This window comes from Scyliorhinus torazame, chromosome 18, assembly GCF_047496885.1.
Source record: "Scyliorhinus torazame isolate Kashiwa2021f chromosome 18, sScyTor2.1, whole genome shotgun sequence".
NCBI classification, from domain to species: domain Eukaryota; kingdom Metazoa; phylum Chordata; class Chondrichthyes; order Carcharhiniformes; family Scyliorhinidae; genus Scyliorhinus; species Scyliorhinus torazame.
In genome coordinates, this window is record NC_092724.1 from 151,004,646 (window position 1) to 151,030,785 (window position 26,140).

The window sequence follows — 26,140 nt, forward strand, 5'->3', positions numbered from 1 at the left end:
GCAACAGATTCGGAACACAGGCCAAGTCCCCCTACTGCCGCCCCCTTTGCAGCACCGCCTGCCTTATCCTCGCCACCTTCCCTGCCAACACAAACAACAAAACCAGCCTATCCACCCTCCCGAAAAAGCTCCTTCGGCAAAAAGACCGGCAAACACTGGAACAGGAGCAGAAAGCGTGGTAAAATAGTCATTTTGACTGCCTGCACCCGGCCAGCCAATGACAAAGGGAGAGTAGCCCACCTCCCCAGACCCTCCTTCACCTTCCCTACCAGGCTCGTGAAATTTAGCTTACGGAGTCGCGCCCTGTCCCGCCCTACCTGCAGCCCCTAGTACCTAAAGTGAGTTGTCACCACCCTAAATGGTAACCCCGCCACTCCCCTGGCATTATTTTGAAGAAGAACGGGGACGTTTACTCTTGGTATCTGACCAATATTTATTCCGCAGCCAACATCACTAAAGCAGATTACCTGGGCAGCACGGTGGCGCAGTGGTTAGCCCTGCTGCCTCACGGCGCCGAGGTCCCAGGTTCGATCCTGGCTCTGGGTCACTGTCCGTGTGGAGTTTGCACATTCTCCCCGTGTTTGTGTGGGTTTCGCCCCCACAACCCAAAGATGTGCAAGCTAGGTGGATTGGCCACGCTAAATTGCCCCTTAATTGGAAAAAATTAATTGGGTGCTCTAAATTTATTTATTTTTAAAATTATTTTAATATTGGTGGAGAAGCTTTTCTCAAATTCTCTATTCAACATTCCTAACACAGTTTGTAATATTTCACAGCAAAATCCCCCGGGAATATCTCTGTATTTTCCCTGCATAAATAATGTAACTGAGAGCTCAGTTACAATGTTTGGCAGTTTGTTCATCCTGCTCATACAGAGCGACGAGCTTATCATTAAAGCCCTTGTGCAGGAAAAGTCTGGAGCATTTTGCCTGCAAGAAAGAGAAAGCTGAGGCAATTTGAGTGTAAAGTGGAGCTTTGAATGGAGGTTTAGCAGAGGCAGATGCTGTAATTCATGTCCTGTTCTGGCGGAGACCCTTTGTGCAGGGGGTGTCATTTCTTTCATTCCGTGGAATGTTGAAATAAACAAAACAAGAACATTAGTACATATCCGGAGAAATTAAATTCTCATCAGAATTTACCAAGAGTGTTTTGATGAAAGGTCTAAACACAAAGCATTCATCGAGCTTTTGTTTATATAGGTGCTGACACACTTGATAAATATTCCCAGCACTTTTATTTCCATGAGTGCGTTACCTGTGCTCTTACTATTAGTCCAGAGTATTTTATTAATATTATTAGTTTTACTAACAATTGCTATTGTCATTTTAAAGTGAGCTAAGGGGAAAATGGTGTGTGGCTTTGAAGTATTTTATGAATTATTTTGAAATTCATTGAGATGTGATTAAGCATTGAATTACCTGCTTTTAGTGATCAGAAAAACAATGATGTCTCACACCATCTCTGTCATTGGGACTATGTCCCTAGGACGGCGTCAGAACTGTGGGGTTTCACGCCAGAAAAACTGGCATGAAAGGGCCAAATATTCCTAGCCCTGCAGGGGGCTAGCAGGGATGCGGCATAAATCTAGCAGCTTTTGCTGCAGATACGGGCCCCCGCACATCCGGGTCGGAGGATGCGCATGCGCATGGCAGTCGCGTCCAGCAGCCACGCCGTGCTCCATGGCGGACTCGGACCGCGGATCTGGACCCTGAAAATAACCCCCCCCCCCCGATCAGCCGCGTGCCCGACCCTGACCGCCCGCACAAACATTGCCCGGCCGCATATAAAGCCCCCCTTGCCCTCCGATCGGCCCGCCCCCGAACAGGGCTGCCGCGGACTGAGTCCGCAGCCGTCACGCTAGTATCCCAACTGGCTGGGCCACGTTAGATCCATGCTGTCAGGATTTCGGCCAGTCGGGGGCAGAGAATGGGGCAGCGGGCCTCCAGCAATGGCCCACGGTAGGTGCCAGACGGCGTACTCTCTGAGTAAGTCGCTTTTTGGGGCCCGCAGAATCGGGGAACCGGCGCCGATCCCGATTCCGTGCGGGGAATGGATTCTCCGCCCCCGCACCGGCCACGATTTCAGCGTCGGGATGCGGAGAATCCAACCCCTGGACTGTGGACTTTTCTTCAGTATCTTCCTCTCCCAGTTCTGCATCATTTTACTGCCTCTTCAACCTGTGGTTGATTTGATAGGCTGTCCAACGACTCCAAATTGGGCACATAATCAGTACAGTGCTGATGGAGCACTGCACTGCCGGATGTGCCTCCTTTCAGATTAGATGTTAAAGCTAAGGCCCCCCTGCCCTATTATGCAGGTGTAAGAGGATCCCTTGCAGGATTCCCCATCCGTTCACGGGAACAGGAATCTCAGGACCCGCTGCAGTGAATGAGAAATGTGGCTGAGCACCAAATTCTCCATCCTCGCTACTAGCGGTAGTGGGGCGGACGGACAACGGAGCATCCCGGCCCCCATACCACTCTTTAAAAGAGTAATGGAGTTCTCCCTGTTTCCCTGGCCAATGTTAATCCCTCCACCCCCATTACTCATCGGATTATCTAGTCCCTATCACATACCTTTACGGGATCTTGCTGTGCACATATTAACTGCCACATGTCCGACATGGCTACATTTGAGATGTACTGGGTTGGCTGTTTAGCTCTTTGCTGAAATCATTAAAGGTGCCATTTAACTCAAATCTTTCCTTGATAGTCTACTCTGCGTTGTTAACATTTTTGAAAATGTATATTGCCCACAGGACGAACCTAAACTGAATCCTGGAATGACAAGATGATTAATGAAGGCAGAAAAATAGCAAGAGGTCTGGAAAAAAAAGGTCAGTAGCATAAAATCATTAATATAGACTGGAATTTGTTTTCAACAAAGACCTTTTCCAGTGAGCATGAGAAACAGTGTTCAATGAGTTTGAACAAAAATAATTAACGTCACTGTGCTTTTTCACAAGCTGCGCACCTTAGAATATTGAATAATAAAGCAAGAGAATAATGTAACCAAGGAATGTGTAGGGATGAAGCATGAAAAAATAAATTTGGCGGGACGAGTAATAAGTTATTCGTCATGTCTTATTATTGTGCTGACATGTCTTTGCTGTTTAATCAAAAGGCAGCAATATCGCTGCGTGGGACCTAATGATTATTTACTGCTGCAGACAGGTGGGCTGGAAATTAAATAATATCAGATTCAATCTCTGTTTTAAAAATAAATTTAGGGTATCCAATTTTTTTTTCCAATTAAGGGGCAATTTAGCGTGGCCAATCCACCTTCCCTGCACATCTTTTTGGGTTGTGGGGGTGAGACCCCACGCAGACACGAGGAGAATGTGCAAACTCCACACGGGCAGTGGCCCAGGGCCGGGATCGAACCCGGGTCCTCGGCTCTGTGAGGGTTTGTTCTACCCAAACATAAAGTGTCATCAAATGACCTTGTGTACTCTTCATGATATCACCACACACGCTCTTAATTTCAAGGTGGATGGGCGCGCTAGCGAACTGGATTCAGGCCTGTAAACAATTGAAGGGCCAATCAAGGCCATGAAGAAGACATTAAACAACAATTTTACACTGCTTGTGTGATTTTCAGCCCGGTGCACAATGGACAAAATGGATGGTCTGAAAGGGCTTCCACTCAACGAATGTTCAGATCGTCTGTGATCACAGGATACAGATTCTCCAAGTCTGTGCCCGTTACCCTGGCAGCTCACACAATGCTCAAATCGTGCAGCACTCCCACATACTAAGGCTGTTTGTGAAACTGGCGAGGTTGGATGGATTGCTCCTTGGTGACAAGGGCTAGCCCTTGAAATGGTAGCTCATGACTCCACTCCACCACCCAAGGACAGAAACCAAGAGAGATACAACAGGGGTTATGCCTCCACGAGGGCGGTTGTAGAGTGGACCACTGGGCTGCTCAAGATGCATTTCTGATAGGTGCACCAATGCGAGGGTGGACTGTTCTCCAGAGCAAGTCTCCCTCGTGCTGTGTCCTGCACAACCTGGATCTGGCAAGGGGGTACCTAGTGGAGGTTGTGGAGAGTGAGACAGCCCCACAGGCGAGGGAGGCTGACTCCAGTGCTTGATCTGAGGAGGAGCCCGGGGAGGTACAGCGTAGGATGTCAAGGCAAACGACAGCATGGACCATGGAGGCATGGACACCAGGTATGCTGTGATACTACAAACCGTCAGCTTGCTGCCAATGGCAGTGCCCTTTTACAAACAATTGCCAAATAGGAACACAACACAGTCCGCCAGCACCACTTAACGGCACACAGTCACAATCCTGTCCTGCATTTGGCAGCTGCTATTCAAACCATCCTGTCAACTCAACCCATTAAAGTCCAATAAGTGTTTATGTTATGGGGCATGGACAGACAAAGAACCACATTAGGCCCGGCACACATCCTGCTGTCGGGAAAATACCGGGAGATCCCTGAAATAGGATTTTGCCGGGAGGCAAACAGTTTGCTATCCCCCCAACAGTTTCCGGGCCCTCCCAGCAGATGTAATCAGGTTCACGGTGAGCAAGAGACCAGACGCGATGGTATCACCGGGGGTCATTGTAAACCCCGGTTAGATGGGAATGGGGCAGACAACTGTCACCCTGGCAGTGCCAACCTGGCAGTACCAACCCGGCATTGCCAGGTTGGCACTGCCAGTTCGGCACTTCCAAGGGGTGGGCTTGAAAGAGGGGCCTGAACGGGGCAGGGCCTTTGGCGGCCCCATAGCGGAGTGTCGTTCATGGGGGGACGGATGCCTGATGTTGGTGATTGGGGGGGGGGGCCTGATAGTGTTGAGAATGGGGGGGGGCAGAAACTGATGGCAATCATTGGGGGAGGTCTGATGATGTAAAGGATGGGGGGGGGGGCAGAAACTGATGCCAGCGAGGATGGGTTGGGGACAGATGCCGGTAAGGATGGGGTAAGGAATTGGGTTGCCTTGATGCCTGTGTGGTGTCGGCTGGGGAGGGGGGGGTGATGCAAGGGTGTGACCTGAACATTCAGTGGTAGGGGGAGGTTGCTCCTGTGTAGCCCCTGTCACCGGGTACTGTGTCCTGGTGCCCCCACCCCATGCACCTCGCTGGCCGTGGCATGGACACAGCCTGCCGACCTTGCCGTTCTGGTGGCCGTGATTACCTTGATGGTTGTCCTCTGGCCACTGGCACCTGAGCAGCTTTCACCTGGGAGGACATGGCCAACCAGTGGCCACTGGGAGGGGGGCCGAGGAGCTGGTGCCCTTATCCAGGTGATCCTGAGGGGAGGCCCAGAGACGACAGGCAGCTCGTCCGCCAGCATGAGGTCAATTTGCATCTCCTTGCTCACTATCGCTGGATGAGTGCCCAGTGGAGAGACACGGTGGACCATCGCTCACTCCCACTGGCAGTGAGCTCCTGAGGTCACAGCGAGTGATCTGGATTGCAGATTTGGAACCCCGGATTCCACTCCTGGAGCTCCCTTTCCATGAGGGTCACCACTCTCTCAATGGAGGAGACTGTGTGCTCATTGCTCAGGGTCAATGCTCCACATAGACTCCTCTATGGCAGAGCCCATGGCACGCAGAGCATCATGGATCCCTGCAAGGTCCCTCTGCACACCCCGCTGGACATCCAGCCTGATGGATGACTCCAGGGACTCTGCCTCGGGTTCAGCATAGTCTGTTCTCCACTGTTGGCTCCCTGGATACTCTCTGCCTCTGCCAGCTTCTCACGCGAGTGTGATGCACCCTCACCACTGTGCAGTACCCATAGGGTTGAAGACCTAATGCCCACCAATGTGTGAATATCTGGTTGCAAGAGACAGTGGGCGGGAATCTCGGGTCCAGCAGCTGGGTCTTCCTCCGCGACACGCCACCCGCTGCCGGCAGCAGTGTCTCTTCACACCGCTTGACAATTGGATTTTCTATTGAAGCCGCCCTACACCACCGGGCAACCCGTGGGCGGGAGTGTGCTGCCGGCGGGAAAAGAGAATCCCGACGGCCAGAGAATTCCGGCCAGTGTGACACTGGAGCAGGTGCAATGTCTTCTTCAGAGTTTATTCCTCGGGGTTGCCGATGGCTCCTGTGGATGCTGCATCTGCTGGGGGAAGATTAAATATCAGTAAATTCAATCATTGCAGTCGCAATGCTGGGTGGGCAGGCTGAGGCGACCGTGTATGCTTTCTGCTGGAAGAGTGAGCAGGTCAGGCAGCGTCATAGAACATAGAACATTACAGCACAGTACAGGCCCTTCGGTCCTCGATGGTGCGCCGACCTGTGAAAATACTCTAAAGCCCATCTTCACTATTCCCTTATCGTCCATATGTCTATCGATTGACCATTTGAATGCCCTTAGTGTTGGCGAGTCCACTACTGTTGCAGGCAGGGCATTCCACACCCTTACTACTCTCTGAGTAAAGAACCTACCTCTGACATCTGTCCTATATCTATCTCCTCTCAATTTAAAGCTATGTCCCCTCGTGCTAGACATCACCATCCGCGGAAAAAGGCTCTCACTGTCCACCCTATCCAATCCTCTGATCATCTTGTATGCCTCAATTAAGTCACCTCTTAACCTTCTTCTCTCTAACGAAAACAGCCCCAAGTCCCTCAGCCTTTCCTCATAAGACCTTCCCTCCATACCAGGCAACATCCTGGTAAATCTCCTCTGCACCCTTTCCAATGCTTCCCTCTTCTTCACAGCTCTGAGTCAAATGTTAGGTTGGCACTGCCAAGGTGCCAAGCTGGCACCTTGTGTGCGCGCGCAATCGGGCCAAGATTGCCCGGCATGGGTGTTGGGGGGTGCGGGGGGGGGGGGGGGGGATGACGACGGCGGGGGGGGGGGCATATTGCATTCGGGCTGGGGGGCTGGGGATGTCAGGGCTTCTTTTGGGGGCCTCGGCGATCGGGCTGCCATTTAAAGAGGGCATCTCGCTACACTGGGGTGTTTCGGCGAGCAGAGCTCCCTGTTGTACAAAACGGGGCTACGTGCGGCCTTGGCCGTGCGTTCCCCATTCAGGTCTCTTATTCAACACGAGTCACATTGAATAGCCATGTGTTTTTCGGCACTGCGACTAAATGCGCTCACTCGGGGACATTGTTCCCTTTTGGGAAGATCGCGCCCTTAGGATTTCCTCCATCTTGGTTCCCAACTTGGCTGTCATGCTGCCCAAATACAGGGTCTGAGCCCCTCCTCGAATATGATCAAACGTCTGCTGCCCGACAACCTTTTTAAAAATAAATTTAGAGTACTCAATTATTTAATTTTTAAATGACCAATTAAGGGGCAATTTAGCGTGGCCAATCCACCTACCCTGTTCATTTTTTTGGGTTGTGGGGGTGAAACCCACGCAAACACGGGGAGAATGTGCAAACTCCACACGGACAGTGACCCGGGATCGAACCCGGGACCTCAGCGCCGTGAGGCAGCAGGGCTAACCCAGTGCGCCACCGTGCTGCCCCCCCGACGGCCTTAACTGATGCCCCGGTATCGACCTCCATTCACCAGAATTATTTCGATTGGGGCTGTCTTATTTACTCTGGCAACATTCAAATGGTACATTTTGTGCGCCTGCTCGGAGCTCATCCTGGTTCAGTGGTGTAATGGATTGCTGTTGGTGCTACTGTTTATTATTACATTGACGCTCTCTGCTTCGCATGATAACAGGCCTGGAAATGGCCTCTTCGGTTGCAACGAAAACAGACAAACTTGCGACAATGGCAGGTTTCCTCAGAGTAGTCCCAGGTAGAACTATCTCGATCGCTTTGTCTAATGTCATTTTAGTTTCAGCCAGCAGTTTTTTCTGGATGCTGAGGTTGTTAGTTCTGCATACTGAGCGCTGCACCGAACTCACAATGCTCGTCCATTTGGTGGGGCCTGGCTACGAAGGCGGAGATGAACTCTTCTGTGTCCCTAACAGCAGAGTTGAGTTTGTACCACTGCAGGATGATCAAGGCCTGGGTTGAAATGTTCCTTGACCAACATGACAAACTGGTTGAAGGCTTTGAAGTTGGGAGCCTCCAGGAATGTAGGTTGTAGGTTTGAGGTCAACAAACCATCAAAGGTATCACCTTCTGCTTGTCTTCCCCTGCTATCACATTCACCATGAAGATAGCGGAGACCTTTGATGTACTGGTTCCAGTCTTCAGCCTCCTGGTTGAATGGTCCTAACTTTCCGATCATTGGCATTTTACTCACTTTTTAGGTGCTACTGTCGAAGGTTCCTGATTCTCATCGTTGGAGGCTCCTTCCTTCTCCCCTCAAATCCCAAACTGCTGAAGACTATCAATCGAACCGTTTACCTCGTTGCCAGTCTGGTGGCTCGAGACAGCGCTCTGGAGACTCCCAGTAAAAACCAAAGGGGGCTTATTAACAGTCGGCAAAGGCAACTGTATACAGGCCCAGAGCAATGCTGGATAGATCTTGGCTCTCCCGTTCTGGAGTCCACACTGCCCAGGCCCCTGCTCCCAGGGCCCCACGTTTTCTCTCTATTGGGCAGGGTTCACGAGCTCCTGCGCGATTGGTCCCGAGCCGGTCACATGGACTGCAAAGCCCGCGCCCTGAAAGGAGCTGCACTACCACATAGTCTCCCGCCGACCCCCTCCCCCACTGCCATTGAATCCGCTGGCTGGGGCATGGGAGAATTCCACCCTCTGTTTCCCTCTCCACAGATGTTTCCGGACTTGCTGCGTTTTTCCAGCATTTCTGGTTTTTGATTCAGTAGAACTGCCTAACGATAGAATGGGCTCCTGTGACATTTGGCGACTGGCCATTTGATTTACATCATGTTGACTTGTGCACAGGAGCATACACGGCAGCCTGCAGTTCACATCCATACATTAAAAATTCTGGAGAACATAAGAACATAAGAACTAGGAGCAGGAGTAGGCCATCTGGCCCCTCGAGCCTGCTCCACCATTCAATGAGATCATGGCTGATCTTTTGTGGACTCAGCTCCACTTTCCGGCCCGAACACCATAACCCTTAATCCCTTTATTCTTCAAAAAACTATCTATCTTTATCTTAAAAACATTTAATGAAGGAGCCTCTACTGCTTAACTGGGCAAGAAATTCCATAGATTCACAACCCTTTGGGTGAAGAAGTTCCTCCTAAACTCAGTCCTAAATCTACTTCCCCTTATTCTGAGGCTATGCCCCCTAGTTCTGCTTTCACCCGCCAGTGGAAACAACCTGCCCACATCTATCCTATCTATTCCCTTCAGAATTTTATATGTTTCTATAAGATCCCCCCTGATTCTTCTAAATTCCAATGAGTACAGTCCCAGTCTACTCAACCTCTTCTCGTAATCCAACCCCTTCAGCTCTGGGGTTAACCTAGTGAATCTCCTCTGCACACCCTCCAGTGCCAGTACGTCCTTTCTCAAGTAAGGAGACCAAAACTGAACACAATACTCCAGGTGTGGCCTCACTAACACCGTGTACAATTGCAGCATAACCTCCCTAGTCTTAAACTCCATCCCTCTAGCAATGAAGGACAAAATTCCATTTGCCTTCTTAATCACCTGTTGCACCTGTAAACCAACATTTTGCGACTCATGCACCAACTTTTTGCGACTCATGCACTAGCACACCCAGGTCTCTCTGCACAGCAGCATGTTCTAATATTTTATCATTTAAATAATAATCCCTTTTGCTGTTATTCCTACCAAAATGGATAACCTCACATTTGTCAACATTGTATTCCATCTGCCAGACCCTAGCCCATTCACTTAGCCAATCCAAATCCCTCTGCAGACTTCCAGTATCCTCTGCACTATTTGCTTTACCACTTATCTTAGTGTCGTCTGCAAACTTGGACACATCGCCCTTGGTCCCCAACTCCAAATCATCTATGTAAATTGTGAACAGTTGTGGGCCCAACACTGATCCCTGAGCTACACCACTAGCTACTGATTGCCAACCAGAGAAACACCCATTAATCCCCACTCTTTGCTTTCTATTAATTAACCAATCCTCTATCCATGCTACTACTTTCCACTTAATGCCATGCATCTTTATCTTATGCAGCAACCTTTTGTGTGGCACCTTGTCAAAGGCTTTCTGGAAATCCAGATATACCACATCCATTGGCTCCCCTGTTATCTACCGCACTGGTAATGTCCTCAAAATATTCCACTAAATTAGTTCGGCACGACCTGCCCTTTATGAACCCATGCTGTGTCTGCCCAATGGGACAATTTCCATCCAGGTGCCTCGCTGTTTCTTCCTTGATGATAGATTCCAGCATCTTCCCTAGTATCGAAGTTAAGCCCACTGGCCTATAATTACCCCCTTTCTGCCTACCTCATTTTTTAAACAGTGGTATCACATTTGCTAATTTCCAATCCGCCGGGACCACCCCAGAGTCTAGTGAACGCAAGGGAATGTGACATCATTACAACCCATCGACAGAAAAGATATAACTGCTGTCAGGTGTAGGGTTTTGTCTCATTAAGGTCCGCGGAGGCAGAGCCAAAGTCCCTTTAAAACTGACCCATTCGGTTTTCAACAACTGAAGAATGTACTGTCCGATGTCGAGAGGCTAATTGTGATTATGACATTTCAGTTTTTGGAATGGAAGAAATCATGGCAGTCCCGGGGATTATCATTTTATTGATATGAAATATGAAAGGGCGTTCTGGCATTTAAATCATAGCAAATCATACGGCCAGGAGGCCTCATTTCTCATTCAATTAATTATGTTTGAAGTGCAGCCGCTAATGCAGCCCAGGCTATCCTGTTCTGTGAGCTTAGGCTGAAAATCGTACAACTGAGAGGCTAATAGGATTTCACAGTCAATGATTAACACCTTCTGTAGAAATTCAACCGAGTAACGTATTGTAAATACTTATCAATGATGTAAACTGTGCAGCAGGATTCATGTCATGGCCACCTCGCCCTACAAAACCCCGTTCAGGTGAATTCGGGGCTGGAAAGTATTCATTTGAAAATAAAATAAAACAAAGGGCATGATTTGACGGCTGCGTCGCACCCGACTTAGTGACGGGAAGAGGCCGTTGAATCTCGCGAGAGGCCTCGCACGGGATTGGCGACGCTCGAAACGCCTTGCAAGATTTATGAGGATCTCGCGAGATGTCGTGATTGGATCTCGCTCTCGCTGGACAAAATCCAGATTAACATACTTAAATGAGCCAATAGGTTTGTTTAGATATGTCTGCGCGAAGGCAGCATGGTGGCGCAGTGGGTTAGCACTGCTGCCTCACGGCGCCGCGGTCCCAGGTTCGATCCCGGCTCTGGGTCACTCCTGCGTGGAGATTGCAGTTATGAGAGGCTCCCAGGTGGTCCGACTCTGGGCAGGGTGGTATCCTGGCACTCCCGCTGGCACCTGGACACCTTGGCACTGCCATCTGGGTACCCTGGAGGTGCCACCCTCGCACTGCCTGGGTGGCCCAGCCCAACTAAAATGGCTGGGGGGTGGGGACCTTTCCACGGAGTCAGAGAAGGGAAATCAAGGACAAGAACAAACGACTGAAAGGTGAATAATAAAGGCAAAGTTTCGGGGGTGTTCGATGTCCCCCATGTCCCCCTCTGAGCACCGGCTCATCAGGGGGTGCTCTTCATCAAGCAGAAGTGGTTCCACTCCCTGAATGTGCAGTTGGTGTGTGACGTCCAGCTGCACATCATGCATGTCTGCGCCTGATACCCAGACAGCGTTACAACCTCGTGAACTCAGCAGTTCCTGGCACCTTCAACGCGCTCCCTTGGGTGAGGGGTTGGCTCTTGGGTGACAAGGGTTACCCACTGAGATCTTGGCTAATGACGGTTGCCGGAGGCCCCAGACTGACGTGGAGACCTGTCATAATGACGCCAAGGCAACAACCAGGAATGCCAGTGTGCGGTGCGTCCACATCCTCAAGATGCGTTTCTGATTTCTGGACTGCTCAGGTGGGGCCCTCCAATATAGTCCCAGGAGGCTCTCTAACAACATGCTGGCCTGCTGCGCCCTGCACAACATCGTACAGCAGAGGGGGGACATGCTGGAGGAGGAGGAAGAACACCAGGCCTCATCTGACGAGGAGGATGGCCAGGGAGTACCAGGCATGGAGTCCGGGCCGGCACTGCAGGCCGCCAACGTGTGCTCCAGGGCTTCCGCACAAGGGATAACCTCATTACCATCTGATTTGCCAACTATGAAACCTGGCCACCAGCAGCTCTGCCACCCTGTCCCACCTCTACATACTCACCCCCCCCTTCCAAGTGTTGCCCCTTCCCTATCGCCGCTTACACCTTCGCTGTCCCTCCTCTCTTCATCCACCACCCCTGCCCCTCCTCCCTTTACTCCATCCCACATCCCAGCTCCCTCTCCCCCCCTCCGAGGGTGCTACCAACATCACTACAGAGTGCTGGCCGTGGGCAGATAATATCAGTGGGCCTTGTCCACGGGATGGAGGAAGATAACGACTCACTTTGAGATGAGCTCTGGTGTTCCTTATTGTTTGACAATGTCTGACTCCTGCCTTCGGGGTCACATTCCACTGTCCGCCCGGGTGGTCCCTGTAGGTGTGCTGGCCATTCCATCACAAGGGTCCATATGTCCTTTTGGCGGGGTGGGGGTGGAGGAGGGGCGGTTATGGAGATGGTGAGCAATGATGGGTCACTCATTGGGTAAAGTGCCTGACAAGGCAGCGCTACACTTTTGGCTCCGCTCATTGCCACTTCTGAGGGCGGCCCCAGGTGGAACATTCAAGTGTCCTGGGGGCGCTGCGCAAGTCGCCTTCCAACACCCACACCCCACACCATCAACCTCCCCCCCCCCACCCAGCACACCCTCTAAACCCAGCCCATCACCCACACCCAGCCCATCACCCCCACCCAGCCCATCCCTCACACCCAGCCCATCACCCCCACCCAGCCCATCACCCCCACCCAGCCCATCACCCCCACCCAGCCCATCCCTCACACCCAGCCCATCACCCCCACCCAGCCCATCCCCCCCACCCAGCCCATCCCCCCACCCAGCCCAACCCCCCACCCAGCCCATCCCTCTACACCCAGCCCATCCCTCACACCCAACCCATCCCCCCACCCAGCCCATCCCCCCCCACCCAGCCCATCCCTCACACCCAGCCCATCCCCCCACCCAGCCCATCACCCCCACCCAGCCCATCCCTCACACCCAGCCCATCACCCCCACCCAGCCCATCCCTCACACCCAGCCCATCCCCCCCACCCAGCCCATCCCCCCACCCAGCCCAACCCCCCACCCAGCCCATCCCTCTACACCCAGCCCATCCCTCACACCCAACCCATCCCCCCACCCAGCCCATCCCCCCACCCAGCCCATCCCCCCCACGCAGCCCATCCCTCACACCCAGCCCATCCCCCCACCCAGCCCATCCCCCCACCCAGCCCATCCCCCCCACCCAGCCCATCCCTCACACCCAGCCCATCACCCCCACCCAGCCCATCCCTCACACCCAGCCCATCCCCCCCACCCAGCCCATCCCTCTACACCCAGCCCATCCCCCCCACCCAGCCCATCCCTCCCACCCAGCCCATCCCTCTACACCCAGCCCATCCCTCACACCCAGCCCATCCCCCCCACCCAGCCCATCCCCCCCACCCAGCCCATCCCTCACACCCAGCCCATCCCTCCCACCCAGCCCATCCCCCCCACCCAGCCCACCCCTCACATCCAGCCCATCCCCCCCACCCAGCCCATCCCTCACACCCAACCCATCCCTCACACCCAGCCCATCCCCCCCACCCAGCCCATCCCTCACACCCAGCCCATCCCCCCCACCCAGCCCATCCCCCCCACCCAGCCCATCCCTCACACCCAGCCCATCCCCCCCACCCAGCCCATCCCCCCCACCCAACCCATCCCTCCCACCCAGCCCATCCCCCCCACCCAGCCCATCCCTCACACCCATCCCATCCCCCCCATACAGCCCATCCCCCCCACCCAGCCCATCCCCCCCCACCCAGCCCATCCCTCACATCCAGCCCATCCCCCCACCCAGCCCATCCCTCACACCCAACCCATCCCTCACACCCAGCCCATCCCCCCACCCAGCCCATCCCTCACACCCAGCCCATTCCCCCCACCCAGCCCATCCCTCACACCCAGCCCATCCCTCACACCCAGCCCATTCCCCCCACCCAGCCCATCCCTCACACCCAGCCCATCCCTCACACCCAGCCCATTCCCCCCACCCAGCCCATCCCTCACACCCAGCCCATTCCCCCCACCCAGCCCATCCCTCACACCCAGCCCATCCCTCACACCCAGCCCATTCCCCCCACCCAGCCCATCCCTCACACCCAGCCTATCCCTCACACCCTTCAGACAGAGGATTGAGGAAGGTCGGAATGTTGATGAAAAGGTGTTTAATGGTGACTGTACACATTGTTGTATCCTGACACCCTACCTGTAACCTTTGTGCGGCACCCATGCCAACATAACTGGTGCCACCTTCCTTATTTAATGTGGCCTACTGCTCCTTCTAGTTGTGACCCCAGAGAGCATATCAGACATGGGGGTGGCCTGCTGCCTATCACACCCTCTGACCTGAGATACCTTTGGCGATCGTTCTCTGGACGGCCTGGATCTGGATGGGCCCTGTCAATGTTTGGGTGTCACAGGTCACGAGGTACCACCCTGTCTGCCTGTTGCCCATCAGCGTTTCAGTGTCTGGTGGAGAGAATTCAGAGCGCTGAGGTGTTCCAGTGCCTCCCCTGCGGGAGGCACCGAAATGGACCCCTTCACTTGACCCTCCCTTAGGGTGCTCGATGGCCCCTGGGCTACTGCATGGGTTGGAGGTGAGTCCGGAGTGAACTCCAGAAGCTCCACTGTCCCCTGGCTCTGCCAATCCTGGTGGCCCACCCTCATCTCAACCAGGATCTCGATGCCCTCAACCATGGAGCACTGAAACTGGCCCACACCCCTTCAGTGAGTCGTCCCTCACTGCCTCAGTCATATCCCTCTGGCACTGTGCCATGTCCCTCTGGCACTGTACAATGTCCCTCTGGCACTGTGCTATGTCCCTCTGGCACTGTACAATGTCCCTCTGGCACTGTGCAATGTTCCCCTGGCACTGCACAATGTCCCTCTGGAACTGTGCAATGTCCCTCTGGGACTGTGCCATGTCCCTCTGGGACTGTGCCATGTCCCTCTGGCGCTGTACAATGTCCCTCTGGCACTGTGCCATGTCCCTCTGGCACTGTGCAATGTCCCCCTGGCACTGCACAATGTCCCTCTGGAACTGTGCCATGTCCCTCTGGGACTGTGCCATGTCCCTCTGGGACTGTGCCATGTCCTTCTGGGACTGTGCCATGTCCCTCTGGGACTGTGCCATGTCCCTCTGGCACTGTGCAATGTCCCTCTGGCACTGTGCAACGACCCTCTGGGACTGTGCAATGTCCTCTGGCACAGCGCAATGTCCCTCTGGGACTGTGCAATGTCCCTCTGGCACAGCGCAATGGCCCTCTGGGATTGTGCCATGTCCCTCTGGCACTGTGCCATGTCCCTCTGGCACTGTGCAATGTCCCTCTGGCACTGTACAATGTCCCTCTGGGACTGTGCAATGTCCCTCTGGCACTGTACAATGTCCCTCTGGCACAGCGCAATGTCCCTCAGGACTGTGCCATGTCCCTCTGGGACTGTGCAATGTCCCTCTGGCACTGTGCAATGTCCCTCTGGCACTGTGCAATGTCCCTCTGGGACAGTACAATGTCCCTCTGGGACTGTACAATGTCCCTCTGGCAATGCACAATATCCCTCTGGCACTGTGCAATGTCCCTCTGGGACTGTGCCATGTCCCTCTGGCACTGTGCAATGTCCCTCTGGCACTGAGCAATGTCCTTCTGGCACTGTGCAATGTCGCTCTGGCACTGTGCAATGTCCCTCTGGCACTGTGCAATGTCCCTCTGGCACTGTGCAATGTCCCTCTGGCACTGTGCAATGCCCCTCTGGCACTGTGCAATGTCCCTCTGGCACTGTGCAATGTCCCTCTGGGACTGGACAATGTCCCTCTGGGACTGTGCCATGTCCCTCTGGTGCTGTGCAATGTCCCTCTGGGACTGTGCCATGTCCCTCTGGTGCTGTGCAATGTCCCTCTGGGACTGTGCAATGTCCCTCTGGCACAGCGCAATGTCCCTCTGGGACTGTGCAATGTCCCTCTGGCACAGCGCAATGTCCCTCTGGGACTGTGCAATGTCTCTCTGGTGCTGTACAATGTCCCTCTGTGAATGTGCCATGTCCCTCTGGTGCTGTGCAATGTCCCTCTGGGACTGTGCCATGTCCCTCTGGCACAGCGCAATGTCCCTCTGGGGCTGTGCAATGTCCCTCTGGTGCTGTGCAATGTCCCTCTGGTGCTGTGCAATGTCCCTCTGGGACTGTGCCATGTCCCTCTGGTGCTGTGCAATATCCCTCTGGGACTGTGCAATGTCCCTCTGGCACAGCGCAATGTCCCTCTGGGACTGTGCAATGTCTCTCTGGTGCTGTACAATGTCCCTCTGGGAATGTGCCATGTCCCTCTGACACAGCGCAATGTCCCTCTGGGACTGTGCAATGTCCCTCTGGTGCTGTGCAATGTCCCTCTGGTGCTGTGCAATGTCCCTCTGGGACTGTACAATGTCCCTCTGTGACTGGCTCAGGTCAGTCAGCGCCTGGCCAATACACGCGATGCCCTCGGCCATGATCATTGTGAATGGGCCAAGCTCTGGAGTGCTGCAGCAATGTCCATATGGGCCCGGGACATGTCTGCCTTGAATGGGCTCCCTTGTTGTGAGCCTCAGCCATCAACCGCAATTTGCCCTAAGCCATGGACATCATGACCCATGGCTGTGACTTCTTGCCGCAAGGCTTCCACCGCGGACAGCACACCTTCAGTGTTGGCCTGGGTACCACGCATTGTCGCCACCGTCTCCTGCACCTGAAGGTGAATGGACTCCTCCAGCTGTACTTGCAGGTACTGGAAAGTTGCTGACACCCCCTTCAGTAGATCCTGCACCAGTGATGGGATCATACCTTCCAGAACCACAATACCTGCCCGGATTACATCTGGTTCGTGGGATTGGGCAGCCCTCCGACTGTTGGCTCCCTCGGGAGTCCCTATCTCCACCTGATGTGTTGCAGCATGTGTGACGTGCGCACCAGAAGGTGACCCAGGAGCCTCGTCACTAAAATGCCCTACCGAAGTGAGAATCTCTGCAATGCTGGAGGGTGCAGGTGACAGCAGTGACAAAAATTGGATGCCTTCCTGGACTGGTCAACCGGGGTGTGTGTCTGTTGGTGATCCTGCAAGACAAAACACTGGGAGAAATGGTGAGATCTAGGGAAGGACTGGGGGAGGGGGGAGGGGGCTGACTCACTCGCTATAGGGACATTAATTTGCATTGGGACCTCACTTAGTTGTCACACGCCTACCTCTGCATCTGAGATGGTCCTCTCCTGCACCTCCCTGGCATGTTTTTTTCTGACCGACCATAATATTCTGATGGAAGCAAAGTATCAGATTTGAAAGCAAATCCTGAGATCTTCATATTGCTTTGCGGTGTGTGCATGTGCACTCTGCTTCTGCCTAATGGTGTCAAAATGTAAAAGTAAGTGAAGGCTCAGATTGAGTGGCTAATAATACATTAGTACGCAAACTGAGGGATGGAGGAGGCTCTGAGCAATGGACAAACTAGACAGCCAAACAGCCAGTGAGCAGGAACTATCAGTCTTTCAGTCCATTTAATTAATTGGTCCAGTAATTGATAGATTAGTTGGTGGACTGAAAAAGGCAACTTCAATAAAAGTCTGTGATATTTGTGACAGCTGGGTTTCATTGTTCTAAAGTATATGTCTTGCGTATGGTTCAGTGCTTAAGGCTGTGTTGTACATTTGATCAAAGGTGAGAGAACTGACAGTGCCGGAAAAATCTGTTTGCAGCCACTTTTGCAGGTTTACAAATAGCCTCCTCATGACATTCATAGAATTTACAGTGCAGAAGGAGGCCATTCGGCCCATCGAATCTGCACCGGCTCTTGGAAAGAGCACCCGACCCAAGCCCACACCTCCACCCTATCCCCATAACCCAGTAACCCCACCCAACACTAAGGGCAATTTTGGACACCAAGGGCAATTTATCATGGCCAATCCACCTAACCTGCACATCTTTGGACTGTGGGAGGAAACCGGAGCACCCGGAGGAAACCCACGCAGACACGGGGAGAACGTGCAGACTCCGCACAGACAGTGACCTAAGCCAGGAATCGAACCTGGGGCCCTGGAGCTGTGAAGCAATTGTGATAACCACTGTGCTAACATGCTGCCCCTTTTTAAGGTTCCTTTTCCCATTATTTCCCCCGTCCTCCTCTCCTCAGGCTGAAGGTGACAAAACAGGCTGGAAAATTTCCACAAGAGACGGCAAGCCCCCTCGGTCTCACACGGGGCAGGAGCGGGGGATGTTGGGAGGTTATTTGACTGCGGAGGTGGGCTCCAGTTCTCATTCCAGCCCCACACGCCATTCTTTACGTAGTAATCTAGAGCAGGAATGTTGTCTGGTGTTTTTATCCATCACAGGCCTCGAACACGAAGGCCGGTCGCAGTACTCCTGCTCCTGCCCTGGGGAAATTCAATTAACACAGATGAAGTTGGGGGTGATGAGAAATTCTGTCAAATGCGGCCATATTGGTGGATGCTGCAAGTGCCCTTAAGGATCCAAAATGCCGACTGTGGCACTGTGGGATACATCGTACTGGACGCCACATTCCTGAGGGTCTCAGTGGGCATCCAGTGAAATATGCAGAGCAGGAAGATCGTGACACCAGTCAGTGTTCAATGCTGACCTGACAGCAGCGGTGTCAACTTTGAGCTCAGTTAACACCTCTTGTACATCTGGGTGGCCTTCCCAAGGTGTCTACCTGCTCACCCTCCTCTATGTCTACACTTTAATGAGGGTGGACGAGTTTTGGGCAGCTTGTTCACCCCTGTTCCAATTAAGGTCCATGAGTGGGCAGTTAATGTCCGCCTAAAGGCTGCTTCCTGACCCGGTCTCAATCTTGAGGCCAGCAGGAGAGATTCAGACACAAGGACAAAGTGTGGCAGGTAAGTTTGTTTAGGCCTTGGGTGAGAAGGGTGGGACAGCACCTCCATTGGTGATATCCTCCCCACGTTCTGCTCCCCCTCCCCCCACCCCCAGGGTGCACCCTCCCCAATTGCACTTCAAATTATGATCCCCAGCCTCTTTTCCCCTCCCCAGGGACTGCCCTCCCCTGCCCGCCACAAGACGCCCGTCTTACTTGTGTCCTATTACCTCCGGAACCTTGACTGCGGGAGACTTGTAGTTCCAACAGTGGCCACCACTCCTGGTGGCGCTGCTGAGGCTGAGCTGCTGGCCAGTGAGATTGACCAGCAGCTTTCTGAGGCGGGACTTCCAATTAGCGCTCCTCAGAGTGCCCAATGGCTGTGGGGCAGTCATGATTGGCTGAATGTCTTCCTCAACAGAATTATGCCCAGTATTTCAGTTTTATGACCTTTCATCAAATTTTGACGAGGGTCATCAACCTGAAACGTTGTTTTTTTCTCTCTCTCTCTGCAGATCGTGCCCACTTTTCTGTGTTCCAGAATTTTCTGATTTTATTCCCCTTCCTTTAACGCTGTGGAAGCAGAAGTGGAACCGAGCCAAGGTAATAATAGGGCTGGTTTAGCTCAGTGGGCTAGATAGCTGGTTTGTGTTGCAGAACAAGGCCAGCAGCGGGGGTTCAATTCCCATACCAGCTGAGAATTCTGAATTCTTCCTCTGTGTACCCAAACAGGTGCCAGAACGTGGTGACTAGGGGTGTTATAACCTGCCTGCTTACCACTGTCTGGGGACTAATGGCAATCCCACAATCCTTAGGGAGTATGAGCTTCCCCAATGAGGGGGCGGAGAAATCATGAGCAGATTCCCTGCATAGGGTGATGTTCACATACGCATTCAGAATGTTAATCACAGTGGTGTAAGTGCTCAGGTAAGTGCTTCAAATCATGAAGAGTTCCACACCAAGTAAAAGACACTCAATTAGTCTTTCGATCGTCTGACATTTAATCATTTTCCATGACCAGGACTCTGGAAGAAATGTTGCATAACTTACACAGAATATACAGCACAAAATCAGGCCATTCGGCCCAGCTGGTCCATGCCAGTGTGTTTATGCTCCACTACAAGCCTCCTCCCATCCTTCTCTATCCAATCCTACCAGCATAACCTTCTATTCCTCTGTCCCTCATGAGTTTACTTAGCTTCCTTTTAAATGCACCATTGAATGTTGCCGCCAATCTGCTTGTTAAATGTAGGTCAGTGCAGTGATCAATGTATCTTTCCAGCCATGAAACCATCATTAGTGATTATTTTTAATTACATGTCCCCGGATGGCTTAATTCACAAAAGGCACTATACAAATGCAGAATGTTTTTGTTGTGTGTGAGAATCTGGATTTCTCAAAAAAAAAATTTAATCGTAGTTAAATAAATTGCACACTGCCAAGATTCTGATTGGAATTATATAATTTCATTATTTAAACCTTTGCTGGAAAGTATTAATTGCTTGCAATCTCAGCTGTAAAATGGATAGGAATAAATTATCCAGGCTTCCCCATCTCTCTTTTCTTAATTCAAAGTTGCAAATCCATCCTATTTCAATCTCACCACTATCAGCTGCTCCAATGAGCATCGCGCTTGAACAATCTTAAAATAATAATAGTTTTAGCTTCGATTAATATGCAACCGTTGTAGGAAGGCATTCATTTGACAAGTTACAACAATGTGTTATTCTAAAGCATAGTTTGTTGGTTTAATTGTCTTTCTTTAATCATCTTTGCTCATGCCTTAAACATCAAGGCAGGTCACCCTTCCCGAATGTGCACATGGATCAGCACTGTGACAAAAGAGTTGTGTGCCTCTCACTGTTTGCGAAATGACTGGATAACTTCCTTCACAGTGGTGCGAAATTGTTTGCTCACAAAGCAGTACAGAAAGAAATTGACTGCAGTGCTCATCAGTGCAAGCATGTTGGCCAAATCGAGCATCAGGTGAACCTTCCAGTTCTTGTTAACTGACGAGACGTACAAATGGTATATAATGACTATGGTCCGAGGGGCCCAAAGAATAACAAAGATAGTTGTGACTGCCAGGAGGATAGCTGTGGTCTTTCCGGAACGGGTTGTCGGTGCTTTCTTCTTTTTGAGTTTGTAGATGATCATTGAGTTGACAATCAGAAACACCGTGCATGGTACAAAATAAATGATGAAACAATGCGTCCATATTAGCACCTGGTCGAACACGGTGGGTGGGTTATTTACGCGCCAAAGGTCAGACCACCAGTAAAATGGGACACCCGTGACTAAAGACGTTATAAAGACGGTTGCTATTATTTTATGAGTGCGTTCAGGATATGACACCATGCGATATTTCAGCGGGTGGCAAAGAGCATAATATCGGTCAATGGTCATTGACACCGTAATCCAGATGGAGGCGTGATTGGCTGCAAACTCCAGGACACTGACCGTGTGCACCATTGAAGCAGGAATCTTTCGGTGAAGAATGGCTGTCTCCAGTATAAAGCCGACGAATATGATGAAAAACTGAGTGAGGATGTCTGAAGCCGAGAGGGCTAGGAGGTAGCAATAGGATGATTTCTGTGTCTTAATGGCTAGGCGCGAGAGGACAATTACATTCAGGATATTTACTGTAAGAGAAAAAGAGTGTGTTAGTAAATTTAATGTCAGCAGTTAAATTCTGCCTATTGGGATAATAGGGCAGATGATGCAATAAAATTGTTACCTGATGGCATTATGTTATTTTGAAAGATAAGTTAAAGGAACATGGCCAACTACACAGGATGCTTCAGAAGAATGCAGGGAACAGCAGGATTATAAGAGGCAACAGTCTCCCTCTAAATATTTCCTGCAAAGAATATGCAACACGGTAGCATAGTGGTTAGCACTGTGGCTTCACAGCACCAGGGACCCAGGTTCGATTCCTTGCTGGGTCACTGTCTATGCACATCCTCCCCGTGTCTGCGTGGGTTTCCTCCGGGTGCTCCGGTTTCCTCCCACAGTCCTAAGACGTGCAAGTTAGGTGGATTGGTCATCAGAAATTGCCTTTAGTGCCCAAAAAGAATAAGAGGGGTTATTGGGTTACGAGGATAGGGTGGAAGTGAGGGCTTAAGTGGGTCGGTGCAGACTCGATGGGCCGAATGGCCTCCTTCTGCACTCTATGTTCTATTCAATAAGATCAGTTTTTAAAAAGATTTAGAGTACCCAATTCTTTTTTTCCCAATTAAGGGGCAATTTAGCGTGGCCAATCCACCTAGCCTGAGCATTTTTGGGTTGTGGGGGTGAGACCCACACAGACACAGCTTCACAGCCCCAGGGTCCCGGTTTCGATTCCTGCTTGGGCCACTGTGCGGAGTCTGCACGTTCTCCCCGTGTCTGCATGGGTTTCCTCCGGGTGCTCCGGTTTCCTCCCACACGTCCCCAAAGATGTGCTTGTTAGGTGAATTGGACATTCTGAATTCTCCCCCTGTGTACCCGAACAGGCGCCGGAGTGTGGCGACTGGGGGATTTTCACCGTAATGCATTGCAGTGTTAATGTAAGCCTACTTGTGACAAGAATAAAAGTTATTATTATTACACGGGGAGACTGCAAACTCCATATGGACAGCTGAGATTGAACCTGGGTCCTTGGCGTCAAGAGGCAGCAGTGATAACCACTGCGCCACCGTGCCGCCCTATCAATCAGTTTTTGATTGACAAGGCGTCAAGGCTTATGGGGGAGGGAGGCAGGAGGTCAGAATTAGATCTTATCGTGTGGCGTGGTGGTTAGCACTACTGCCTATGGCGCTGAGGTCCCAGGTTCGATCTCGGCCCCGGGTCACTGTCTGTGTGGAGTTTGCACATTCTTCCTGGTCTGAGTGGGTTTCACCCCCACAACCCAAAGATGTGCAGATTAGGTGGATTGGCCACGCTAAATTGCCCCTAATTGGAAAAAGAAAATTATTGGGTACTCTAAATTTATTTTTTTAAAGTAATGATCTTATCGAATGGCAGAGCAGGTTCGAGGGGCCGAATGGTCTACTGCTAATCTAAATGTGCCTTTAGCAAATGCTCTCAGTGACGAGGGATTGCCATTCTCATTTAAAATTGTATTCACGGGGCAGCACGTCCCAGGTTCGATCCCGGCTCTGGGTCACTGTCTATGTGGAGTTTCCACATTCTCCCCGTGTTTGCGTGGATTTCGCCCCCACAACCCAAAGATGTGCAGGCAAGGTGGATTGGCCACGCTAAATTGCCCCTTAATTGGAAAAAAATTAATTGGGTACTCTAAATTTATTTTTTTAAAGTAATGATCTTATCGAATGGCAGAGCAGGTTCGAGGGGCCGAATGGCCTACTGCTAATCTAAATGTGCCTTTAGCAAATGCTCTCAGTGACGAGGGATTGCCATTCTCATTTAAAACTGTATTCACGGTGCCGAGGTCCCAGGTTCGATCCCGGCTCTGGGTCACTGTCCGTGTGGAGTTTGCACACACTCCCCGTGTTTGCGTGGGTTTCGCCCCCACAACCCAAAGATGTGCAGGCAAGGTGGATTGGCCACGCTAAATTGCCCCTTAATTGGAAAAAAATTAATTGGGTACTCTAAATTTATTTTTAAAAACTACATTCGCAGGCTGCTATGCTTTTATCCTGCCCTGAACCTACTTCCAACCTCACTGCTAATATATTTTTCTTCTCTTGCAGTCACCTTTTGCCCTTTCCAGTGTTCATTCTCCATAATTTACACCCTGCACCAATATCGTTCAGGTCATCTATTACATCTGCTGTGCTGAGGTGAGCAATCAATCCAGTCACTGACTGTCACTGGGCATCTGATAAATGTCTCCTGAGTGAAAGTGCTCCTAAAACCCATTATCAATGTCTGTCTGAGGATTAATTCTACTCCTCCAAGCACAGCTGCTTGAGTGAGTTACTACTCTGGAATAATTACCTCGCGGTTAATGTCTTGGTGTTACAGCTTTAAATACAAGAATTCTCATCATTGCAAAACAAATCCAAAGTATCTGTTGGGAGAAAGTAGGTCACTTTCTCCTGTCAAGAATGCCGCATGTCTCAGTTACAATGCACATCTGTTATCTGAATCTCATTCTGTGTAATATTTTTGGGACATCTACTGGAAGTTTACAACAGTATTTATGATATACGAGAAGACAGAAATGCAAACAATAAGAAAAGCAATTTATCCCACCGGATCTGCTCCTTCTGTAATCCATGAATAGCATTCCCGGTTTTATCCCCATCATTTTATCAGCAAAGGGACTTATAAAAATTTTTTTTTTACAGTACCCAATTATTTTTTCCAATGAAGGGGCAATTTAGCGTGGCCAATCCACCTACCCTGCACATCTTTGAATTGTGGGGTTGGAACCCACGCAGACACGGGGAGTGGGGACTTTCCTTATGAATGCTTGTCAACCCTCAAGGATAATGAGCAGGCCGCCTATCTCACTTCTCCACCTGTTAATTCCTCTTCCCCTCCTCCCTGCACCCCCACCTTGGATGGTTATAGGCGTGGCTCAGTTGGCTGGACAGCTGGTTCGTGATGCAGAGTGAGGCCAGCAGCGTGGGTTCAATTCCCGTACCAGCTGAGGTTATTCTAAAGGCCCCGCCTTTTCAACCTTGCACTGTGGGATATGCATCACTGTATATACACAAGGCGTTAATGTAAATACACTACAACTAAGTAAACACTAGAGAGAGCATGTAATGATGCAAACATGCAGCTAATGAACACTTAGAATAGGACGCAACCAATGAGCAGTCAAGACACCCAGAGGTGGCATGACCACAAGGGGGCATTACACAACCCATATAAAAGGACATGCTCTGCCTCTTTCCACAGACAGACATCTAGAGAGTACATCAGGGTTGATCAACAGCATCACACCCAGCACGTGGCTTAGAGCAGACTGGTTTAGTTAGACTGAGTTACTACAGTTAGATTAGCAGGAGAGTCAAACTCATTTAATAGTTCAATAAACATATTGAACTCATTACAAAGTCTGGACCTTCCTTTGTCAGAGTATACATCAAGGAAGCAGCTTATGCTACACGAAGAAGCATAACACAACATGCACCTCAGCAGAGGTGTGGTGACCCTCAGGTTAAATCACCACCAGTCAGCTCGCCCCCCTCAGAGGGACTATGGCAACTTTACTGTTTATGGCGAAGAAATAATGGAGATGTTTGCATGCAGGGCTTTGTGTGAATGCTCGTGTAAATATACATGTATTTGAAAAGGAAAATGCGCAAGAGCAAGTGATTAAGACTAACATTGGGCAGCACTTTCAATGAGCTGGCATTCGACATAGTGAAGTTGAATTTATAGTTTATGATTCTTGGCAAACCAGGGTTTAATTGATGACACCAATCCAAGCGGCTTGCTAAAGCATCATTCTGGCAGGGCTGTTGTGATTAATTGCTCTCCTCGTTCCTGCTAACAATAACACATTTAACAAATTGTGATAAATTTCAGTTAAAATCACCCAATTCTCCTATATTTTTCATAAGAAAAGATTATAATCAGGAGAGATGAGCATTTCAGCCAGAGAATGAGACTGTAAAAAAAAATGTGACTCCTTGTTGCGTGACAGACCTCGCAGACCTGCCCCCTCGTGGATTTAGGTAAATCAGTGAACAAGAAGAGATCGACACAGGGATAAAGGACATTGAACAGCTGCAACAGAAGCTTCTCAAGTTGCCGATGTCACCAGACTTTATCACATAGAGGGTGAAATTGATTCATGCTGGCAGGGAGGGTAAAATGGTCCGAGGCTGCGTCTCACCACAACATGCCAAAGATGTGCAGGGTAGGTGGATTGACCACGCTAAATTCCCTGAATTGGAAAAAAAATAACAATTGGATACTCTAAATTTATTTTTTAAAATGGATTTGAGTCAAATTGGCAGCCAGTTTCTCACTTCCCCAATCTTCTTGCCACTGAAATTCACCAAAACAATATTTTAATCTCTTTTAGGAGACCTGTTGCCTTGTCTCACTGTCTCTTGAACGTGGTTTGAAATGAAAGATTGTGACAATATTTGCCATGTCAAAGGAAAATGCAAACTGGTGAGAGGTCAGCTGTGAGTCTGTTCTGCCACTTAGCATA

General features: G+C 50.9%; 1 protein-coding gene across 1 annotated transcript in view; it reads right to left on the reverse strand.

The window, feature by feature from the left end:
• Positions 1-20,151: 20,151 nt before the first annotated feature.
• The window catches only part of gpr142 (G protein-coupled receptor 142), a 28,053-nt gene continuing 22,064 nt past the window's right edge, over positions 20,152-26,140 (reverse strand). Inside the window, exon 3 of the mRNA XM_072482019.1 lies at positions 20,152-21,662. Within this exon, the coding sequence (XP_072338120.1) occupies positions 20,878-21,662 (785 nt within the window). The 3' untranslated portion in view covers positions 20,152-20,877. The remainder of the gene's footprint in view (positions 21,663-26,140) is intronic.